At 39.4% G+C, this 21749-nt stretch overlaps 1 protein-coding gene across 1 annotated transcript in view; it reads right to left on the minus strand.

The window, feature by feature from the left end:
• Positions 1-1372: 1372 nt before the first annotated feature.
• Positions 1373-21749, minus strand: part of LOC119061661 (uncharacterized) — a 62259-nt gene continuing 41882 nt past the window's right edge. The window contains exons 8-12 of the mRNA XM_053654963.1: positions 13522-13599; positions 8466-8526; positions 8068-8215; positions 7700-7776; positions 1373-1426 (exon numbers count right to left, since the gene is read on the minus strand). Coding sequence (XP_053510938.1) covers positions 1373-1426; positions 7700-7776; positions 8068-8215; positions 8466-8526; positions 13522-13599 — 418 coding nt within the window. The remainder of the gene's footprint in view (positions 1427-7699; positions 7777-8067; positions 8216-8465; positions 8527-13521; positions 13600-21749) is intronic.

A 21749-nucleotide genomic window follows, 5' to 3' on the forward strand; every position in this document is an offset into this window, starting at 1 on the left:
TCATAGAAATTATTATACACTATGTCTCCTTTTGATGATAAATTAAAGTAAGCTAATGTACACTTTTGCGACATTAAGAACAGGATCAAATGATTTCATCTATTACTTTTCATTAAATAGCAGTTTAAAATAACCAGAAACACCACAGATCATTTGTGTTTTCATAATCACTCAAATATAAATTCAAGAACAGAAATTTAGGAAGAAAATATTCAAATGAAGTTACTGCACAAATTATTTACTATAACAAATGATCTGGTGAAGCTCATTTTCTTTTCAGCAGAATGATGTCGGGTTCACCCTACTAAGTTGTGTTGATCTGTCTTGACTCTACCCTTTCAGCAAGACAATTAGAAAATAATAATTTCCAACTTACTAGCATGGTGGCTTCCAAACCTGAGTTCTAAGAATTATCTGGAGAATTTATGAAACTTGTACATCCCTGGGCACCAGCTTTTCCCACCAAATTCAGATTCATTAGGTCTGGGGTGAGGTCAAGGAATTTTAACCTCATATATGGTGGAGGTGGGATTCTGAGGCTTGGGGTTCACAGATAAACTGCACTGCAAACAATTACGTGAAAACAGCCTGTCCGTGTGTAGCTTCCATGTCCAGATGCAGCTGATAAATGACTAGTTCTAACTGGAAGGTTCTTTTTAATATTAAAAGGTCAATTCCTATCATGTGATGTTTATCCTTTGAACAGGATCTCCAACAACTTGACCGTGGTCCACAGGTCAAACTGAAAGTCTAAGATGGCCCTGACCATGACATGAACTTGTAGACATTCCCAGCAGGCAGGAGTGTTGCCCATTGCCTCTTTTGTTGGAAACTTCTCTGATCTCCCAAACCCACAACAGATCGTTTTAGGAAATTTAAATTAGTTTGATTGCTTGTTCATTTTGTTGATTAGGTTCCTAATAGAAGTCCCAACATAAGTTCCTAATATAAGTTACTAATAAATTTTGTTGATTAGGAACCTAATCAACAAAACAAACAAGCAAGCAAAGTAGAGCCAAAGACATTGAAATTGAGAAGGGGCTGACAGTGATCAGAGGGGAGAGGGGAGGGGATAATGGGAGAAAAGGGTTAAGGGTTTACAGGAACCAGTATAAAGGACACATGGACAACAACCAGGAGGGGTGCAGATGGGGGAGGGAGGCAGGGAGGGTTGGGCTGGAGGGGAGGGGTTGAGGAAAAGGCAGAAAACGGTACTTGAAGAACAATACAAATTAAATTTAAAAAATTACTTTGAGGATGCCTAATGGTGTCATCTGAAACACAAACAAAGGAGATGGAAGAAAGAAGACCTGTCAATCGATGTCTGCGGAGAAGTCTGCGGAGAAGTTTTCTGGGTGGAGAAGATTTTCTTTCAACGCTTCTGAAGAGCAATCAGAGAAGCAACCTCCAAGCTACTAGCTCCCAGCTGCAATGGTGAAACAACAACGAAGCAAACTCTGAATTGAACAGCTGCCTCCACGCTATGCACATTCAATGGCAAAAGGTAAAAATGTAACTGGCTACCAAGGCTTAAGCACAACCTTGACCCACTTTGTTCTTCTTTTTCAAGATTGTCTTCCTTATTCTGAGTCATCTGAATTTCTAAAGGAGATTTGAGCCAAACACCTCTTGAGGAATAGTTCTATAAGCAACTTAAAAGAGTATCAGCAAGTACCAAAATCTGTTTGGCAAATCTTTGCAACATCATGGATGGGACTGGAAAGCATTATACTGAGTGAAATAAGCCAGGTGTTGAAAGACAAATACCATATGATCTCACCTTTAACAGGAAGCTAGCAACAAAAACAAACAAGCAAGCAAAATAAAAACAAAGACACTGAAATAGAGAACAGGGGGACAGTGACCAGAGGGGAGAGGAGAGAGAATTTCAGGGGAAAAGGGGAGGGATTTACAGGAACTAGTATAAAGGACACATGGACAACAACTAAAAGGGGTGGAAATGGGAGGGAGGTGGGGAGCACTGTGGGGGGCTGGATTGGGAGTAAAAGAGAGAAAACTGTACTTGAACAATAATTACATTAAAACATTAAAAAAAAACTGATCACACTTAAACGTAAAAAAAAATGCCCTGCTCTGCTTGTCAACAAAAAAGCATTTACTCTTCCAGGAAGCTTTTTTTATTGCTTATCCAAACCTTGTTCATTCATTAAGACTTGGTTCACATTCTACCTGACCACTCCAGGTCACATGGCTGCCTTTTCCTAAAGGGCTAGCTAACTACCATCCATATTCATAAGACAACAGAGCACTTATTTACACATGATTTTACTGTCAAACTGTGGCAGCAAAGTGTAAACTTCTCAAGGACAGAGACAATGTTTTATATATATATATTTACATCCCTGCCTGTTATAGCCTGAAATGTAAATTTGCATTTGTTGGATTAAATACTACTCCTTCCCATTTTTTCAAACCATGAATTATATATATATATATATATATATATACACACACACATATATATTTATCTTAAATAAATAAAAAAGATATTTTCTTAATTACTCAATCTAGCATAACTTGGGCATAATAGTATGCAACTGACATCTTTGTTAAATTTAATTAGAAGCTAAGAGGATGTAACTAACATACTTAACATTTTTCTTTATGGCAGGCAATGATCTTAGTGCATAAATAATTTTCTTTAATTAAATAGGATAAAGTGGAAGTCACATGTGGGCATTATAATACATTTAGGATGTACAAATAAGATCTATCATTTTTATCAACTTAAAAGTGCTGGTTAAACTAGTTTAACTACTCAAGAGCTCATTCCTTAGAATCCCAAATTTCTGCCTTGACTCACCCCTTGAAAATGTCAAACTTGAAATATTCAATATATTTTATAACTTGCTAAGCATACTCTCCAACAATTTATAGCAATATTTATGCTTTTAAAAGTATGCTTACAAAAATTATAAAAGTTCTAAAAATCTTTTCACTTTATGCATTTGATTTATTCCATGGAGTAAATAATAATCTGGAGAAGCAGATTTACTGTGAAATAATGAATCTTAAGCTTTAAAGCATTTCCCTTGCACAGGCCTTTTCCAAGGTCTAGAAGAGGGTCCAGATATTCACAAGTACTTCTATTTTTGTAAATGTTATGTATTTTAATTATAATTATTTAAGATAGCTTCTTCTTCCCACTAATAGTTTCTCTCCATCATATTTTCAAATTTGTTGGGTGGCACTGGAGTGGCCAGAAAGTGTTTTTGAAGATCCAGGTAGGAGAAGGGTGAGCTGGAGATACACTTTCCTTGGATTTACTGGGATGTACCGATGTCGTGGTCAGTTACTTCCCTACGTAACTAGGTTACTGGTAGCCTCCCAGAGAACACTGTCTTCCATGAACAGTTTAAGTGCCCACTCAGTGACTCATCTGGTATCATGACATGGAGATGGGGGATGCTGGCTATGTTATGTTATGAATATAGGGAGAAAAGCCAGAAGCTGCTCTATGGAGAATTATTCCAAGCATCAGACTTGTAAAATTGTAAGTTGAAGATTTGACCTCATTGTCTGCTACTCAAAAGGAAATTTCTATTTTGTCAACAATAAGCTCTATATTGTATAGAACTATGAACATGTCTCATGTATTTTTTAAAAAAATATGTTTATTGATCTGAGAAAGAGAGAGAAATATCTATTGGTTGCTCCCCATATGCTTCCCAACCAGGGATTGAACCGGTAACTTAGGTATGTGCCTTGACCAGGAATCAAACCCCCAGCCTTTTGGTTTACAGAGCAATCAATGCTCTAAACAACTGAGCCACACCAGCCTGGGCTCATGTATTTTTATGAGACTCCAACAAAACAGACATTTTCACAATTTCTATAAGTACAAATTTACAGCAACACACAAACAGTGAGTGCTTCTGAGAGCAACTTGCGTATCTCTGGACCTCAACGTACCAGATTGCATCTTGGTACATCTGACACATGTTGAAATGTGGCAATTCAGATGAAAGGGCTGAAAAACTCTTTTCCTTAAAAAATTTTCCCTAAACTATGTAAGTTTCAGGTCCCAGAAAACCCAGATTGTCCCTAACGACCAATTCTGCTTCGATGATGCTCATGCCGGGAATCATAAAAGATGATGATACTGATTTTAAATACCATGAAGTCTGGTGGAGTGTTTTTATTTAAGGTTCAAGACATTTTTCTTTCCAAATAAAAGCTTATGTTATGAAATGCAGTTGAACAACTTAGTTGTTCCTACTATGAGAAAATTAGATAATAATAAGATACATGAGAAATAAACACAAAACATGACAGAATAAATTAAACTAAAAATAGGTGTGGCCTGGCTGGCGTGGCTCGCTTCACTGGAACATCATCCCATAAACCGAAAGGTTGAGGGTTTGATTCCCAGTCAGGCCACACCTAGGTTGCTGGTTCGGTCCCCAGGCGGGTGTTTCTCTCACATCAGTGTTTCTCTATCTCCCTCCTTTCCTCTCTCTCTAGAATTAAAAAAAAAATCAGTGTGAAGTCATAATCTTAAAAAAATACATTCTCATCTCTATCTCTGTTAAGAGTATTCAAAACACTGGGATAGCCCTGGCTGGTGTGGTTCAGTGGACTGAGCACTGGCCTATGAACTGAAAGGTCACCAGTTCGATTCCCAGTCAGGACTCATGCCTGTGCTGCCACCGGGTCCCCAGTGCGGGCTGCATGGGAGGCAGCCACATGTTGGTGTTTCTCTCCCTCTCTCTCTGAAAACGGAGAAGTAAAATCTTTAAAAAAACCCACTGGGGTACACAACAATTTCTTAGGATACAAAACACATTAATTCTAAAAAAATAATAATATTAGAGTAGATCTCATCAAATTTAAAAATATTGCTTCATGAGAATACATTGTTGTTAAAGTAAAAGGGCAAGCTACAGGCTAATAGAAAAGATAAAGAGCAAATCGATAATAATTTTTTTAATGAGTGAAAGACTGGAATGCTCACTTCATAAAAGATATCTAAATATTTTAAAAGTGTGCTGAAAAGGTTCTCAAGATCTTTAGTTATTGGAAAAATGCAAATTCAAATTTCAATAAGATGTCACCACATACCCATTGGAGTAGCAAAAATTAAAAGATTAACAGTAGCCAATTTTGGCAAGGATGCGGAGCATCAGGAACTCCTACACGTTGCGGGAGGGAGTGTAAAACTGTACAACCACATTGGAAATCCGCTTGGCAATTTCTCTGAAAGTTAAGCAAGCATCTGCCTGCCCTAAGACCCAGGAATTGCACTATAAACACAAATATCAAAGAGACATAAATGCTTACATCCACAAAAAGGCACGAAAATGTCTGTAGCAGTTTTACTAATAATATCCTCAGAATGGAAATAGCACACATGTCTATCAGGGAAAAACAGAAAAACAAATTGTGGGATATTGATACAATGAAATTCTATTCTCAGTGATAGAAAAAGAACAAATTTCTGGTACACACAGCAACACTCATAAATCTCACAGGAGCTAATTCAAAAGACTTCTCACAAGTCGAGTTGTCATAATTGAAATGGCAATGGAAATAATAATGAATAATAATGATTACTCTTCATCCTCATTTTGGTTAACTGAAATAAACCAAGTCTATAAAAGACACAAAGGAAAGAGTTAACAGAACACAGTGACTTTCCATCTTTTTTTTAGCCAAGGCCCACAGTTTTGCATGCATACACTGTATGTTTTCTGTTGGAAGGATCCCTCATTTTCACCAGATTCCAAAAGGGAACTATTTTTGCTCATATAACTCCTCAGCTCCTATGCCTAAATGTCTGGCATATAAGAGATACTCAGTAAATATTAGTTGATTTATGTATATTGAATTTCTAACTAACAAAAGTTAATAACCACTGAAATAGAGTAAACTAGATTACAGTCCTTCTCTGGAAAATAATCCTCACTGTTTCCTGCTCCCATCATGCTCTACCTGTATGAGGTTTTTCATCATCCTGTAGTTCCACGTCCTGGCTGAATTACACAATGCTGTAAGTGTTCATTAAACCAATTAAGAATAATGTTTAAATCACAGTTTCATCTCCTTCAGGAAATCATCCATCTTCTTATTTAACTTTACCATTCTACTTAAATTAACAAGGGTTTGATAGTAGTTAATAAATGATATTAATTAATTTAGGAAATTACTTTGTCTTCATTAAAGTGATTTAAATTTTTTAATGCTTATAATTTTCCTTAGTTCCATCAAATGAAGACAAAGCACATTCAATTAAACCTGAGTTGCCTGACTTTCCTATTAGTCCAAGTACCAGGCAGAATCTCTAATGTATCCAGGACAGCACTGGAACAATTATCCAAACTACCACCCTCCCCTCTGGCAGCCGTCGGTCTGTTCCACATACCCACACCTCTGTTTCTGTTTTGTTCATCAGTTTATTTTGCCCAGAAGTTGCTAAAGAAGTTTGTGGATGGCCTTTCTGAGCTGTCCCTTTTCTGTGAATTTGGAGAGAGCTGTGCCTATCAGTTGAGCACGGAAGAACTCTCAGGTTCATCTGAATAATTAAAGACCAAACCAAAACCTTCTTACAAAGAATTTACTCAACAGAAAATACAATACTGTTACAAAAAACAAAAGCAAACAAACAATAAAACACACTTTCTAAAAACAAAAGCAAAAATAATAAAAAATCCTGTGACTTGTAGAAAGTCAGGGACATGCAGTGGGCCCAAGCTACGTGGTACCAAAAGCAGAGGGCAGCAGCACCCTAGGATAGATGCTCAGGAAATACCTGATGGATCAGTGAAAGACATAAGCAGTAGCTGATCGTGCTGGGAGCACAGAAAACCCTGTTTGAGTGGGGAGCCATCAACCTTAGAACAGCTGACAGGACAGCCATCAACGGAGGATCTGTCAGTCAGATCCTCCCCTGAAAGAGAGTGTGTTCTTGTGGGACATGAAGGAAGGCAACAAGCGGATGGTTATCAACGTAGATATCAAATACAATGGTCTGTTGGCAGTTATCAAACATTTCTTTTCAGTAATTTGTTACTAAGGACTTTCAAACACAGGAGCAAACGAAAGTTCTAGACACAGGACCTCAAGACAAAAGAAGCAGGACAGGCTGCAAGGAGCAGGCCAGGCCATGTGTGCCATAGATGTGTCTAATAATAAATTATATTTAAAAAACTCACAAATATTATTTACAAATAATTCACACTCTTCAAAAGCATTAACAAATCATCTACTTTGCCTATGGAGATTGAAAGCTCTTTTCCTTACAAGATTGGGTCTTACTTATACTTGCGTCCTGGTTTCAGAGAAGACTAACTGCATAACAAGTGACTGTGAATGTAGGCTTGTAAGTCAAGTATAATCAAGACCATTATTAAGTATAATCAAGGAAGAGCCTAGAAAGTCTTGCTATTTATCTTGTCTCGCTTGCTAGGCTACCCTATATCAGAGAGAAAGAGTGGATTTCTCATCCTAAAAACTTCCAGAAAGAGTAAGTGATCAGTTTGACATCTGAGTTACCATCTGAGACTTTAAAGAAATGAACACAGGAATTTGGGGTGCTCCCTCGATAAGCGCCAAACAACAGAGATCTTCCTATGTCTTTACTCTGCAATCCCTGGAAGAAAGATCTTCAGTATTTTAGAGAAAAAAAGAACCTAAGATTCAGATCTTCAGCGACACGTCAAATTTAAAGCATTTATCTTACCTGGAGTGGAGGTTTCTTTGTGTCTAGCATTTTTTTCCTAGCAGTTAAGAATGAAGTCCTGGGAGAAACCGTGGCTGCTTAAATAAGAACAGGAATTTTGTTGTTGTAAATTCTACTTTAACTTATTTGCATTAAAAGCATTCATTAGATGCAGCACTAGGAACTTCTTTACAATGGTGCTGTAGAAGAATATTTAATGAAAAAGAAAATGCTCGTTTTAATTTTTCCTTCTTTCTTATGTCAAAAAATATTTCACATAATTAACAAAAATAAACATAATATGGCAGGTGTGGATCCAGAACCAGTAGATTGCAACTCAGAGAGAAATTCCAATGTTTGTGCAACATTAGCAGAAGAAACAATCTTACTTCCCAAAATTCTTCCAGTTACATCAAGACGTCCTCCCGGTCGAAGAAGAGCATGGGCGTTTTTCAGGGTGGAGGAACCAGTCTTCATTACGCAGGAACATACAGATATTTCTTCACAGTTCATCTGAGCAATTATCCGACAACGACCCTGAAAAAAGACTGTGAATGACTAAGAAAGAAACTTGGAGTTCCTACATGCATCATCCTCTATACTGACATACAAAGGTTATTTAACGTACGGCTTCAACAAGGAGTCGATACTACTGAACCATCTAACGCGACTGGCAATCTGTGGTCAGGTTCAACCAGCCCTAGCTCTAGAGCTGATCACAAGTATGAAAGTCATTTAGAGATGCAGAATTTTAACTGAAAAAGTTAATGTTTCCTTGTATACTTACAGCTATGATGAACACAAGAAAGTGGGAGTTGAAGTTGTCAGAGATGATGGTTGGCCCAGACCTGAAAGGGAGGATAACGTGTGTGGAGGGGGGGATGGAATTCACAGATGGCAGAGTATATTTATTCTTACAAAAATACTCATGGAAACTAGTGTATGCTAGGCTACAGATAAAGTGAGCAAAACAGAGACACTCCCTCACTGCATGGAGTTTTATGTATTTTCCCAGACACAAGCACACAGTTCTTGAGCATCAGTGTGCCAATGCTATGGACTGGAGAAGGCAAGACAGCCCAGTGTGTAGCCTTGAAAAGCAATGTTCTATTTGCACTCTCTTTGGGATATTGAGGAAGTGCACCATAAACAAAAGTGGAGAAGACAGCATTTAGTAAATGTGCAGTGATGTAAGCAGAAAAATTGAGCTAAGGTACCAAGCAGACGAAGCTTGACTTCAGTGCTTTGCTTCTGTTTATGTACAGAACTTCCTTTCATTGGGCTCTCTGAGGCCCCCTGGCACCTTCCCAAGGTCTCCCCTTTGACAGTCACCATGCCTCCAAGATAGTCCAGCGCCACATAACAAATTTCTGCTAATCTGATAAACAAACTAATTTCTAGTAATTGATTTAATTATTCTCCTAAATAAAACACATAAATTTTAGCTTCAACCTTTTGGGCTGTTAGTTTATAACATCAATGCAAGTCACTGCATGTTACTAGTAAGGCACCATCAAGATGAGGAAGGGGCTTTATCAGCTAGTTAAGGGAGAGATCAACGCACAAGCACTTTAATCAGTGAACAGTGGGGGCAGTGTGTGCATGAGTGCCAAGTGGGGGCTGAGCACTCCATGCCAGCTGCCCTTTATGCACTCACTTGTTGGTTCTGAGGCACGGCATGCTTGATGGTAATGGGTTCTTACACCTAAATCTGCTATCAAGCTCCCTTAATGAGATCAGGCCTAGATCTTCCCAGGCAGGAGAGGTAAAAAACATTGACCCCAGAAGAAAAAGGAGCAGGGGCAATTGAGATCCTCAAGGGAAAGCTGAATCTCTAGAAGGAGAAGGCAGGGATCTGAGGTCCAGCTCTCCCCTGACCATATGAAAAATCTCTTTTCTTTCATTACATTGCAGGATCTAGGTCCAGTTTTGCAAGGAGCTGGCAGATTTCCTAAATGCACACATAGCTTTTCAGAGGTCAGAGGGAGGCTGATAAAAGGTTATTGTCCCATCCTACCAGGTGTTAAGTCTTGAATGAGTTTGAAGTTTGTGGTTTAACCCAGTTACAGTGAACACTGGTAAATCAGGGTCAGCTGGAGGAAAACAGTGCCTTGGCAGAGCAACAGGAGACTGTGGACAACCAGTCCCTTTACTCGCTTTTGGGTCACACCCAGCATTAGTCTCTCATACCAAGAAGACACATCACAAAACTGATTAACAGGAGCCAGTGCATCCTCAAGTCCTCTGGATCCTTCCCTGTGTCCATTTTCACCTCTGTGACATTAGATCAGGTTCTAATCTCAGGTTTCTCAGGTTCTCTAGGTTACAACAACAATCTCCTTTGTCTCCATGAGGTCCAATGGCAATGTATCCTGTCTCAACAAGGTCACAAGAATAAACTTAAACACAATTGCATTGTGCCATTTACAGGCAAAGGCAGTTTTCTAGGGAACCCTAGTGCACAATTGGTGGGATTGCAGACTGGTACAAGCACTGTGAAAAACAGTATGGTATTTCCTCCGAAAACTAAAAATGGGTCTGCCTTTTGACCCAGCAATTCCACTGCTAGGATTATACCCTAAGAACCCTGAAATGCCAATCCAAAAGAACCTATGCACCCCAATGTTCATAGCAGCACAATTTACAATAGCCAAGTGTTGGAAGCAACCTAGGTACCTATCAGTAAATGAATGGATCAAAAAATTATGGTACATTTACACAATGGAATGCTATGCAGCAGAAAGAAAGAAGGAGCTCCTACCCTTTGTGACAGCATGGATGGAACTGGAGAGTATTATGCTAAGTGAAATAAGCCAGGCAGTGAAAAACAAATACCATATGATCTCACCTTTAAGAAAAACCTAATCAACAACAACAAAAAAACAAACAAGCAAAATATAACCAAAGACACTGGAATAGAGAACAGGCTGACAGTCACCAGAGAGGAGAGGGGAGGGAATTTCAGGGAAAAAGGGGAAGGGTTTGCAGGAACAAGTATAAAGGCCACATGGACAAAAACAATGGGGGGACGTGGAAATGGGGACGTGGAAATGGGAGGGAGGTGGGGAGGGCTTAAGGGGTGGGAATAAAAGGCAGAAAACTGTACTTGAACAATTAAAATAAAATAAAATAAAATAAAATAAAATAAAATAAAAATTGAAAGAAAAAAAAGGCAGCTTTTTCTAATGTCTTTGAGGCTAAAGTATGGAAAGCTTCCATCTAGCTCCCCTCTCCTAAGTTAATTTCTTCATCCCTCCATACTGAACACACCCTAGCAGAGAGCCACACACTGTCAGAGCTCACTGAGACATCCTCAGGGCTGTTTCCATTGCTGAACTTCCCATCAACTCGTGTCACTCAAAAGCTGCTTTCCAGTTATTTTTCCCAGGAATCCTCTCATCATTGAGCTTAACTATTCACCTCTCAAGTCGACACATCTATAAGTAACTTGTATTAATACTGACTTGCCTGTTAATGTGTTTGTTTTGATTTACCCTCCTCTAAATGTGTTTTTTTGTTGTTTCACGTGTTACGTTCTAACTTCCTAAGGGGATTTCAATTTCCCTAACATCAGAAAACACACCTCCAGTTTTTTTTCCCTACTCTCTTCATCCCATCACCCCAGTCTCCAAAGCAGTATATTTGAAGCTATGGACTTCTATCAATTAGCAGATCATGAAATCGGGTTTCGTACATCTCCTGCGAGCATCTTTAAATAAATAAATAGAATAGAACCTAAGAGAACTGAAAACATCAGAGTGCCTCACCCATGGCGAGGGCAGGGATCTTTCTGAAACTCAGACACAATGAGGGCTGCAAGTGAGTGTGTGTTAGGCTATGGTTTAAAATATATTTCTTACTAAATTGTGATCAGAAAACCTTGAGAAACATGAGCAGGGATTTACTAAATATCTGTCCTATGCAAGAAAGTTGCTCTTGCAAATTTATTTGGATCCCTAGCAGTTGCTCTCTGGTTCCTGATTTAATTCCCTTTGGCTTTTTTTTTATTGTCGCCGGTGTTGGCATCACCTGATGACTTCCAGATAAGACCTGCTTGCTTTTGGGTCACAGGCCAACCCCTGTACGCCGCTGTCCACACCGACCCTGCTGCACCCTCCAAAACAAACCCAGAAATGATGGTGGCAAAGCTCTTGATATACACAAATGTATACCTTTGGCTCTTTGGAGAAGCGGGGTCTAACATCCTCTTTCTAGGTTAAAGTAACTGACTCATTATATAATGGGGGGAAAAGACGCAGGAAATTAACATTCCTCTGAGAAATGTTAATTTACATTTCACAGAAATTAACATTACTCCCAGGCAACTCTAACATTAGCCTGGGAGTAAAACTCTAATTCATGTAGGAGCACTCAGACCACACTCTTAAATTAGCAACTTAGTTGAATTTTAAAAATAGAGCAGCAAAAAAATCAACATTTTTGAAGAAATAAGACCTGTGAGAAAAATTCTGATTACTATTTATTACTTGATATGATACTTGTTATAATGAAATACTATTTATAAGGTCAGTTACAATAAAATTTATTTCAATCTTAGTTTTCCTTCTTCTTGCTTTATACATAAAGATATAAATCAAAGTTAGAATAAATATTCTTAAAATACGTTCCTACTGCAAATGCTTTACTTCAAAAATGGCTTAGAAGGAATTTTCCTCTACAATTATTTTGATCAAAATATAGAAATGAGGTGGTGATTTGAGGAAAACCCCTCGCTTGTTTACATTGCCATGATCACGACGGACCCTCTGACACATTGGTACAGCCACAACCCTCCAGCCGTACTTGCCCCGGAGCCATAAATGACTATGCTGGTGCCATGCTGCTCTTCTAACATTTAGAAAATGATGATCAATCCCTTATCTTATTTGCTGCCATTTAGCCAATGTAGAGAAAACATCATACATACAAATGAAGTTTCTCTTCCAGAGGCAGCTGTAACAGAAAACTGGCAGGGATTCATTTTACTGGGTAGTGTGTATTAAGTACACACAAGCGGCATGGAAATGCCCTAGAAAAAACTGAGAGACACCCTGTCTCCTCGGCACAATCACGTGCATGGTCTTACAGTTTTGGCAGGGAAGCCCTTGAACTTTGAAGAGGCTAGTGGAAGAGCTACCAAGGTACCAACTGAGTTAGAAAGTCCTTTAGTATTAGCACAGTTGATAAAACACTGTAGTCTATTTTCCAGCAGCAAACAATAGTGAGGAGTGAATTAGTAAGAAGATGGATAGGTAGGGGGAAAATTATTAATATCAAATCTCTAGTGATGGTCTGAAGTGGCTTCCTAGATTTGGGGTGGTCCGTAAGCCACAGCCATGTCCCCACTCACTTCTGCATTCCAGAAGAGCAGGGACCATCTAGCAAGTGGGACATGGCAAATACCCAGTACATGCTCATGACAGCCGGCTTCATCTTACCGTGCTATAATTATTTTCCTCTCATTACTATCTTCTCATTTATTTTATATTTTCTTCTATTCCCTTTGTGGAACAGAAAGGTCATAAATAAATTCCACAGGAAGGTAAATTAAGTGTTGTCAAAGAGTAAGAAGAATTAATTGAGTGCCATAAAGAACTTATAAACCAGCATTCCATGGGGTTTCAAAGGATAAGGAAGTCATAAACGGACAGAGGAGCCAGTGAGGGTTCGTGAAAGAGGTGGTATTGGTGTGATTATAAGCAACAGGTAGGAGAGTGACTGGCAGAGAGGACCCTTAAAGATGAAAAGAGTTAATTCTTCTAAATCATTAAATAAATTTTACTCAAATATTGATTTACTGATTCTAAAAGAGCAGCCTAGGATACAAAATATAATGATGGAACCTGTAGTATCGGTGTAAAGAACAGTGAACCAGAAGGTCTATCTTTTCTTTTGGCCATGAGAAGAACAATGGGAGGCTCCTGTTGAGAGAGGAAACAAATGTATCAGAATTTAGAAGGATACACCAAACTATTATTTGAATTTTTAAAAGGAGGTGTAATTTCTTTTGTTCATATTTTAATATATGTTTTCCATTACCATTTAGTCCCCTTATGCCACCCCCCACACACAATCACCACACTGTTGTCCATGTCCATGAACCCTTTTTCCTTTTTGCTCAGTCCTTCCACTCCCTCCCCTCCCCACCTCTTGGTCTCTATCTATGATAAAGTCTGTCTATTTTGCTGGTTAGTATAGTTTGTTCATTAGATTACAGGTAGGAGTGAAATCATATGGTAGACAATATGAAAGACATATTGGAAGTGAAATCATATGGAAGACAATCATTTGTCTTCCTCTGACTGGCTTATTTCACTGAGCATCATGTTCTCCAGGTCCATCCATACTGTCACAAAGGGTAAAACTTCCTTTTTTATGGCCAAGTAGTGTTCCATTGTGTAAATGTCCCACACTTGTTTCATCCACTTGTCTGCTGATGGGCACCTTGGCTGCTTCCATATCTTGGTGATTGTAAATAATGCCGTGTGAATATGGGTGCATTGGTGCAGCCACTGTGGGAAGCAGTATGGTGATAACTCAAAAAATTAGAAATGGATCTGCCTTTTGACCCAGCAATCCCACTTCCAGGAATATATCCAAAGGAACAAAAAAAGCTGTAGATTCTGTTATTCATTCTATGATTGTCTTAGTCCACTCAGGCTATTACAACAGAATCATAGACTGGGTGGCTCATAAACAACAGAAATTTCTTTCTAAAAGTTCTGGAGGCTAGAAAAAGAACCCCAGATCGAGGTGCCAGCAGATTCAGTGTCTGGTGAGAGCCCCTTTCCTAGTTCACAGAGGCTTGTTTTCGCTGTGTCCTCACAGGGTGGAAGGAGAGAACTCTGACCTCGTCGGCCCCTTCAAAGGGCACCAAGCCCATTATGAGGGCTCCACCTTCATAATCTAATCACTTCCCAAAGGCTTCTCAACACCATCACATTGGGGATTAGGTTTCAACATATGGATATGGGGGGACACAAACTCACTCTGTAGAAATGGTCAAAGTCAAAATACATTGCTTCCCGGTCTAACGGTCCCTCCTCTTGGCCCCGTAATCATTTCCTTACACCTCATGCCCACTTCCACCTGTCTGTCTGCTCTAGCCTCACCTCAGAGTACTGTCCTCCTCAGAGCCTCCCCCAATGCTTCAGGGGACTAAGCCTCCTTGTGGGAGGGTCCCCCATGCTTAATAGCACTATTCAAGCCCTTCGAGAGCCTCCTTTCCTTTGGGACACCTGGCCCATAATTATACTGACCGTGACCCTGAGGAACTGAAGAGGGTGAAGGGCTCCTGATACACTATTTACTCGACCCCTCTGATCGAAAAGCCCTGCTTCCTAGCCTTGTCCTGCAAACCTCTTGTGCCAGAGAACTTGAATTCTGGCACCAGACAGGGTTAGACTAAGGCAGTGTTTCCAAAACTTAGTCATAAAAAGTCATCAGGTACACTTGTTAAAGATGCAGAGTCCCAAGCCTTTGTCCCACAGGTTCTGATTCAGGACCTCTGGGGTAGGGGTGACTGCATATTTTTAACAAATGACTTTTTGGTATTTAGGGAAATACTTAAATATTTTTAAGTATTTCATATTTTTAATATTTTTGAGTTTTATGTGCCTTCTTAGACCTCATGATTTAGACTTCTAGTCCATTTCTTGAGGCAGGGCAGTTCACCCTCTTTCCCAGTTAATTTCCTTTAGTGCTGACTCCAGCCAGCCTCAGTCCTGCCCTTCTTTCTTCCATGTTCCCAGCATATCTTATAGTCAAGGTCATTCCATCCAAGACACCTTTAACCCAGAAGGACCTATGACTCTGTCACATGCCTCACAGAGAACCACCCCTAGCTCAGAGTTCCCGCCCCTGCATCCTAACTCCCTCCGATCAGTTTCCTTGGACAGGACTGCAGGCCCATGTTGGAATGGAATTTTCCACCCAGATGGTGATTTTCATCTCTGGGCTCTCATGGGAGGGCACCAGCTATTTATACTCACTAGTTTCTTCTAGCCCTTTTTGGTAACTTCCTCTTTGCTGGACAGCCTATGATGTTAGGAGACTATGACATTTCTTGCACTTTAAAAAATATACATACTGACCTGGCCAGGTGGCTCAGTTAGTTGGAGCATCACCCCGTACACCAAATGTTGTGGGTTTGATCCTTGGTCAGGGCATGTACGAGAGGAAACCAATCAATACTTCACTCTCTCAAGATCAATAAACATATCCCTGGGTGAGGATATATATATATATATATATATATATATATATATATATATATAAATTACTGTACTGCCATGCACATGTAAATATTCCCAAATAATTTTCCTAGTTGTCTAGTATACACAAGAATTATCTCTCCAGTTTAACAAACCCAATAATCATAATAACCTCTTATTTAATATCTTTATTTATGTAAGCCATTTTATATATAAAATATTTTTATACATATAATACATTTTTAATTCACTTTATATTTCTTTTCTCCCTGAGAACAGAGCCTGTACCCTCAACTTTCCTTCTCACTTTACTTATCCTTCACAGCACTAGAATACACGGATATACCATCCATGATCAATAATTGATTATAATAGTCACAAAATAAATGAGGGATTTAAGGCACACCACAACAACTGAATGACAGCGAGAACTTGTAATCAACCTCAAAGATGAGAATGCTTAGAAATCAGCTTTCAGAGGAATTAATATATCAACCATGAAATGTCAAGGGAGAAAAAAATTCTGCATTTTCGGCTCCTTGGGTCATCTCAGATATTGAAGAGGTCCATACACCCATCTACTTGACAAGTGGAAAATAAACTGAAACAAATGAAAACACAACTGAACACAAACTTTCCTGCCTGCTGGAAAATAATGACTGTGCGGGTTGGAGGAAATAATGAAGGCTGGTGGGAACCTAGAGGGTGGTGTTCGCCCTGTTTGTGTCTGTAGCAATCCTCTGTGGAAGTGACTGGTTGATTTAGGGTCAGGAAAGCTAGTAAATACAGGAAGGAGTTAGCTCCTCTGCCCAGGAATTTTGCGTCTAGGTACTCCATATAGAAATAATGGTTTTCTCTGAAAATGCTTCTTTTTGAATCAATTGCATTTTGAAAAATAGAACATTCCAAGAGAAAAATGATAGGAGAGACGTGAGTTAATAAGGGAACAATCATTCACTAAGCACTCAGTACGTCCCCAGCTCTGTGCTTAGTTTTTCACACATGTAGTTCCAGACAGTAACTTACACAAGAGAAAGCTGGAGCTCTGGGATGTGGAGTAACCTGTCCCAGGTTGCCCAGTGGCAGAGCCAGGCTCCTAACCACCACTGATCTGAATCCAGAGACAAACTTCTTTTCCCAACATTAAATTGTCAATTCAACTCAACAGAAAGCTACTGAGCACTTGTGTCAGACACTGTTTAAGCCCCAGGAACATGGTATGCAATACACGAGATCATGTCTTCAAATAGTCTACATGCTCAAGATTCCCAAATCATCATTTGGGATATTTAGGATCACTGAAGACACCTCTAAAACATCTAGTGAGACACTGAGAAAGAAATGACGATGCCATCGAGTCCTAAGTCAGTAAGAACCTATCCAGAGACATTTTGCATTCATTTCTATAAGGCTCGCTAGAATCAGGACAATTTTTTTCTTTATTTGAAATTCAGTGGAAAGCATGGAAAACATGCAGAAGAAGGGCCTGATTGATGTCTCATAAATGGTAATTTCATGCTCCATCTTCTACTGCTACTACTCCACAACATCAAATCGTATTACATACCAGTAGGTAGTAGGGTCCACTTGGTAATTATTTATTGTATAATAGTTAATCTTAAAAAATCATTTTTCTCTGTTTCACACAGACATTCTATGTACAATTTTTATTACGATTTTTATTATGGCCTTCCCTTGACCCCCAAACTTCCAAAGGCTTTACAGAAAAGTTTGGAGTGTCTAAAATGATAAAGGAAATTGAATATAGCAAGGCATTTCCAATAATCTACAAAGTTTATTCATATAATCAAGCAATGTAGAATCATTCCTGAATATCAATCAGAAATCTTCTTTTGCACCCACAACTTTTTTTTCTTTTTAAGAATAGAATAAAAATCAACCAGAGATTATTGTCTTGAGATTTGGTATCAAACTGATCTCAAGATTCATATAAGCATTAACCCCAAAATGACTTGGGAAAATCTACTCTGACCTCTGAAGTACCAAAAGCTCTTGCATTGGGATGAGAAAATTAGCAATTTTGACTGTGACCTGATTTTGAGCAAGATCAGTATTATAGAAAATATTGCCATCCTATTTCTTATTTATTCCAATCCCTTTCCACATTCCTCCTAAAGAACACTTCTAAAAGGGAACAATCGAAGGACTTGGGGCACCTGTTAGTAACACTGCCATCCAAAGGAATAATTCAGAGGTTTACATGGTGAAGCTCACACCCTCATAAATACAAATTCTCTTCACTGTCTCACCTACCCCTGCTCATTAGAATTCATCTAACACCTCATCCTCTTTCCAGAAAAATACACGGAAGTGCGCACAGGCAATAACTATAAATGGAAATGCCTGACCTGGTTTTGGGTTTTGTGGAAATAATCAGGAGATTATATTATACACAGGAAGAGAAGACAGCGGGAAAGACAGAGAGGCAGGAAGCTGTCGGTTATTATGAAGGAGCACAGGAGACTGGTGGAAACTGGACGAACAAGGGGCGGATAAGAAACTAACACTAAAAGGAAGTATTACTTAGGAAACACTGCTGGAAAATTCCTACAGATTACTACAAATGTCCCTTTTTTCCCTAAAGCATTTTCTGTCACTGCCTTATACAAGGACTCAGAGAACTCACATTTTGGCATTTAAAAAAACCTCTTATATCTAATTATATATCTAATAAGTTATTTCTAATGATTTAAAAATAATTTTTTGAAAGTTTAAGGTTCACAAGGAAATGTATAAGTAGTACAGAGTTCTCATGGACCTTTAACCCAGCTTCTCCCAATAATAATATGTTACATCACCTTAGCACATTGTCAAAACCAGGACATTGAAGCTCAGTATTGTTAACTCATATATACAGACCTTATTTAGATTTTCACATAAACTACTCTGTTCTTTTTCTTTTCTTTTTTGGTCTATTGTTCTATGAAGTTTCTCCACATGCATAGATTCAAGTAACAAACACCTCAATCAGGATAGAGAAGTGTTCCATCACTAAAGGAAACTCCCGGGTGTTACATTCCCAACACTAGCCTGTGCAACCACTGGTCTGCTCTCTTTCACTATAACTTGTCATTCAGAGACTGGTAACCAGCCAATGCGTAAGTCTTTGAAATTGGCTTGTTGACCTTGCCCATAAGATCCATCCTTTACATTGACTTTTCAAGTTCTCATTCAGCAAACTCTAAAATACAACCCACAACACTTTGGCATCAAAAGTAATCTAATTGGCCCTGGCCGATGTAGCTCAGTGGATTGAGTGCAGGCCTGTGAACCAAAGGATGGTGGTTCAATTCCCAGTCAGGGCACATGCCTGGGTTACAGGCCAGTTCCCAGCAGGGGACACACAAGAGGCAACCACACATTGATATTTCTCTCCTTCTCTTCCCCTCTAAAGATAAATGAATAAAATCTTTTTAAAAACCCAGAAAACTAATCTAATTGTTTTCCATATACAGTATGCAGAGAAAAAGGCATTTGGAATTATAAAAAAGGAAAAATGCTTGCATGTGCAATTTGGAATAAACTGAAGAGCTATTCGTGGAGCTACTTCATAGAGGAGATTGAAAAGAAATGGCTTTTGCCAAATTGAAGCATCTTATTTTGCCTTCTCTAAAACTAGGACATTGAAAACCATAGCATTTTGGTTTATTGCTCAAATAGTTGTTGCTGTTTGTGTAAAATAGGCCAAAGTTCTGGAGATAAAATTTTCATTAAGAACTCTATCAAATGCCAATTACTACAGTATTTCTGCATCTGTGATTAGGAACACTATTTATGGAAAGCAGCAGATGTTCACAGCCATTTCTACCATTAGTGAAGTGGTACCTTAACACTTCTGTTAAGCAATGTTTATTACTTCCCTCAGAGTTTGAAATGCCTGGGTTTTAAGCATTTAATGCAAAATCTGATGAGGCAAAATTTTGAACTTTTCAAAAAAAAAACTGTGCCCTGGCTGGTGTAGCTCAGTGGATTGAGTGCGGGCCTGCGAACCATGTGATCACGGTTCGATTCCCAGTCAGGGCACATGCCTGGGTTGCAGGCCAGTTCCCAGCAGGGGACTCACGAGAGGCAACCACACATTGATGTTTCTCTCCTTCTCTCCTTCCCTTTCTCTCTAAAAATAAATAAATAAAATCTTTTAAAAAATTGTGATTATACAAGTTCAGAGAATAAAAAGTAATTCAGATAAACAGACTTTCTAAAGGACTCATTTTAGCATGGAAGCAGTTTCAGGACATACAGGCATAGACAAAATTAGGTTTACAGTTGTTCAGATGGAATTGAAGGCAAGTTATAATTATTACAATAGCTTCATTAACTCTGTGTTTTGCATACTCAATCTATAAACCTACTTTTGTACACCCCATATATAAATAAAAAGTTATATTCAGAAAGTATTGTATTGGTTTAAATATATGTAAATAGGAATGTCTGCTGAACCACTACAGTCACGGTAACGTATCTCCTAATGGGCAGCTTTCCAGTTCTACGGGCTCCTGTAACTCACTTCTTGCTCCTGGACCATCTGCTCTGGAGACACGAGAGTTCTAAGCTTTTTACTGCTTTTTTTTTAACCTGATTTCATTAGAGGATATGTTTACTGACTTTGGAGAGAGAGAGAAACATCAGTCAGTTGCCTCCCATATGTGCCCCAACCGGGGATCAAGCCCGCAGTCTATATATGTGCTCTGACCAGAAATCAAACCTACAACCTTTTAGCGTACAGGATGGTGCTCCAACCAACACAGCCACCTGGCCAGGGCTCTTCACCATCTTTTGTGGATCACCTTACTTTTCTCACTTCCTATTACAATCTTGGCCATGCTGCTCCCTGAGGGGCACTCCTGCCTTGAAAGGACCCAGGTCTGAAGACAGTGCAACATCCCCGGAGGCAGCTCCACAGATCCTCAAGCCAGCTGTCTCTGTCAGGGGAGACCACCTCTCAAGTACAATTTCAAAAGCACAAACTTTCTGCACACACACCCAAGTGGCAAACACATGCTCTGCCCAGTGCAGCTGGACAGCTCTTTGCCTAAATCATCATGCCCAGTGATTTAAAGGAGGCCTTCACAATGGGGCAATTATTTAGCAGGTTACCCCAGCAGCAGAAATGGGGATCCAACTGGGGCAAGTGGAGTAGAGGATGTACCTAGAGCGCATGTTGTTTGGCATAGTAGCCTCTCATGAAGCAGGCAGGGACCTGGCCACAGGCGGGCATGTGGCCACAGAGAGGCACAAACCACGTCATCAGGTGGTTGTTCCAGAGCACAGAGCACAAAGAGGCAGTGAGGAACTGGCAGCAGCAAGATGGTGGAGCCCCAGGCAGTGGTCAGCATAAGGATAGTTTGGGAGCAGATTACCGGGCGGGAGGAAGGCTCGGGGGGGGGAGCACATCAGTGTCCCTGTTACTGGCACTGGAGGGCACATTTAGAGCTGGAGCACAGGAGTAAGGTAAGGAAGAAAAGGAAAAGGCACTGAAACTGATGGGCAGCCTACTGACCAAGCTGCTTTAAATATGTAACCTTTAATCTCCAAGACAGCCATGCAAAGTAGGTATTATCCCCATTACACAGGAGAGGAAAACTGAGGTTCAAAGAGGCTGTCGTGTTTTGGCATCATCATATGGGTAACATGTGTGGCAGTCAGAATCTGAACTCAAAACAGGTTAACTTCAAAAATACAGTGTTGCTATAGTCACACTGTCATTTGTCATATATTATGGCTGTTAAATGCCAAATGCATATTTCCCCTCATGTCACTTATTTTTCCCCTTGAATTTATATTGTGTCACAAATTAGAGACTTTTCTCAAGAGTCTAAATTCACTTCCAGTGTCTA

This window comes from Artibeus jamaicensis, unplaced genomic scaffold, assembly GCF_021234435.1.
Source record: "Artibeus jamaicensis isolate MK-2021 breed Jamaican fruit bat unplaced genomic scaffold, CSHL_Jam_final contig_889, whole genome shotgun sequence".
Lineage (NCBI taxonomy): Eukaryota > Metazoa > Chordata > Mammalia > Chiroptera > Phyllostomidae > Artibeus > Artibeus jamaicensis.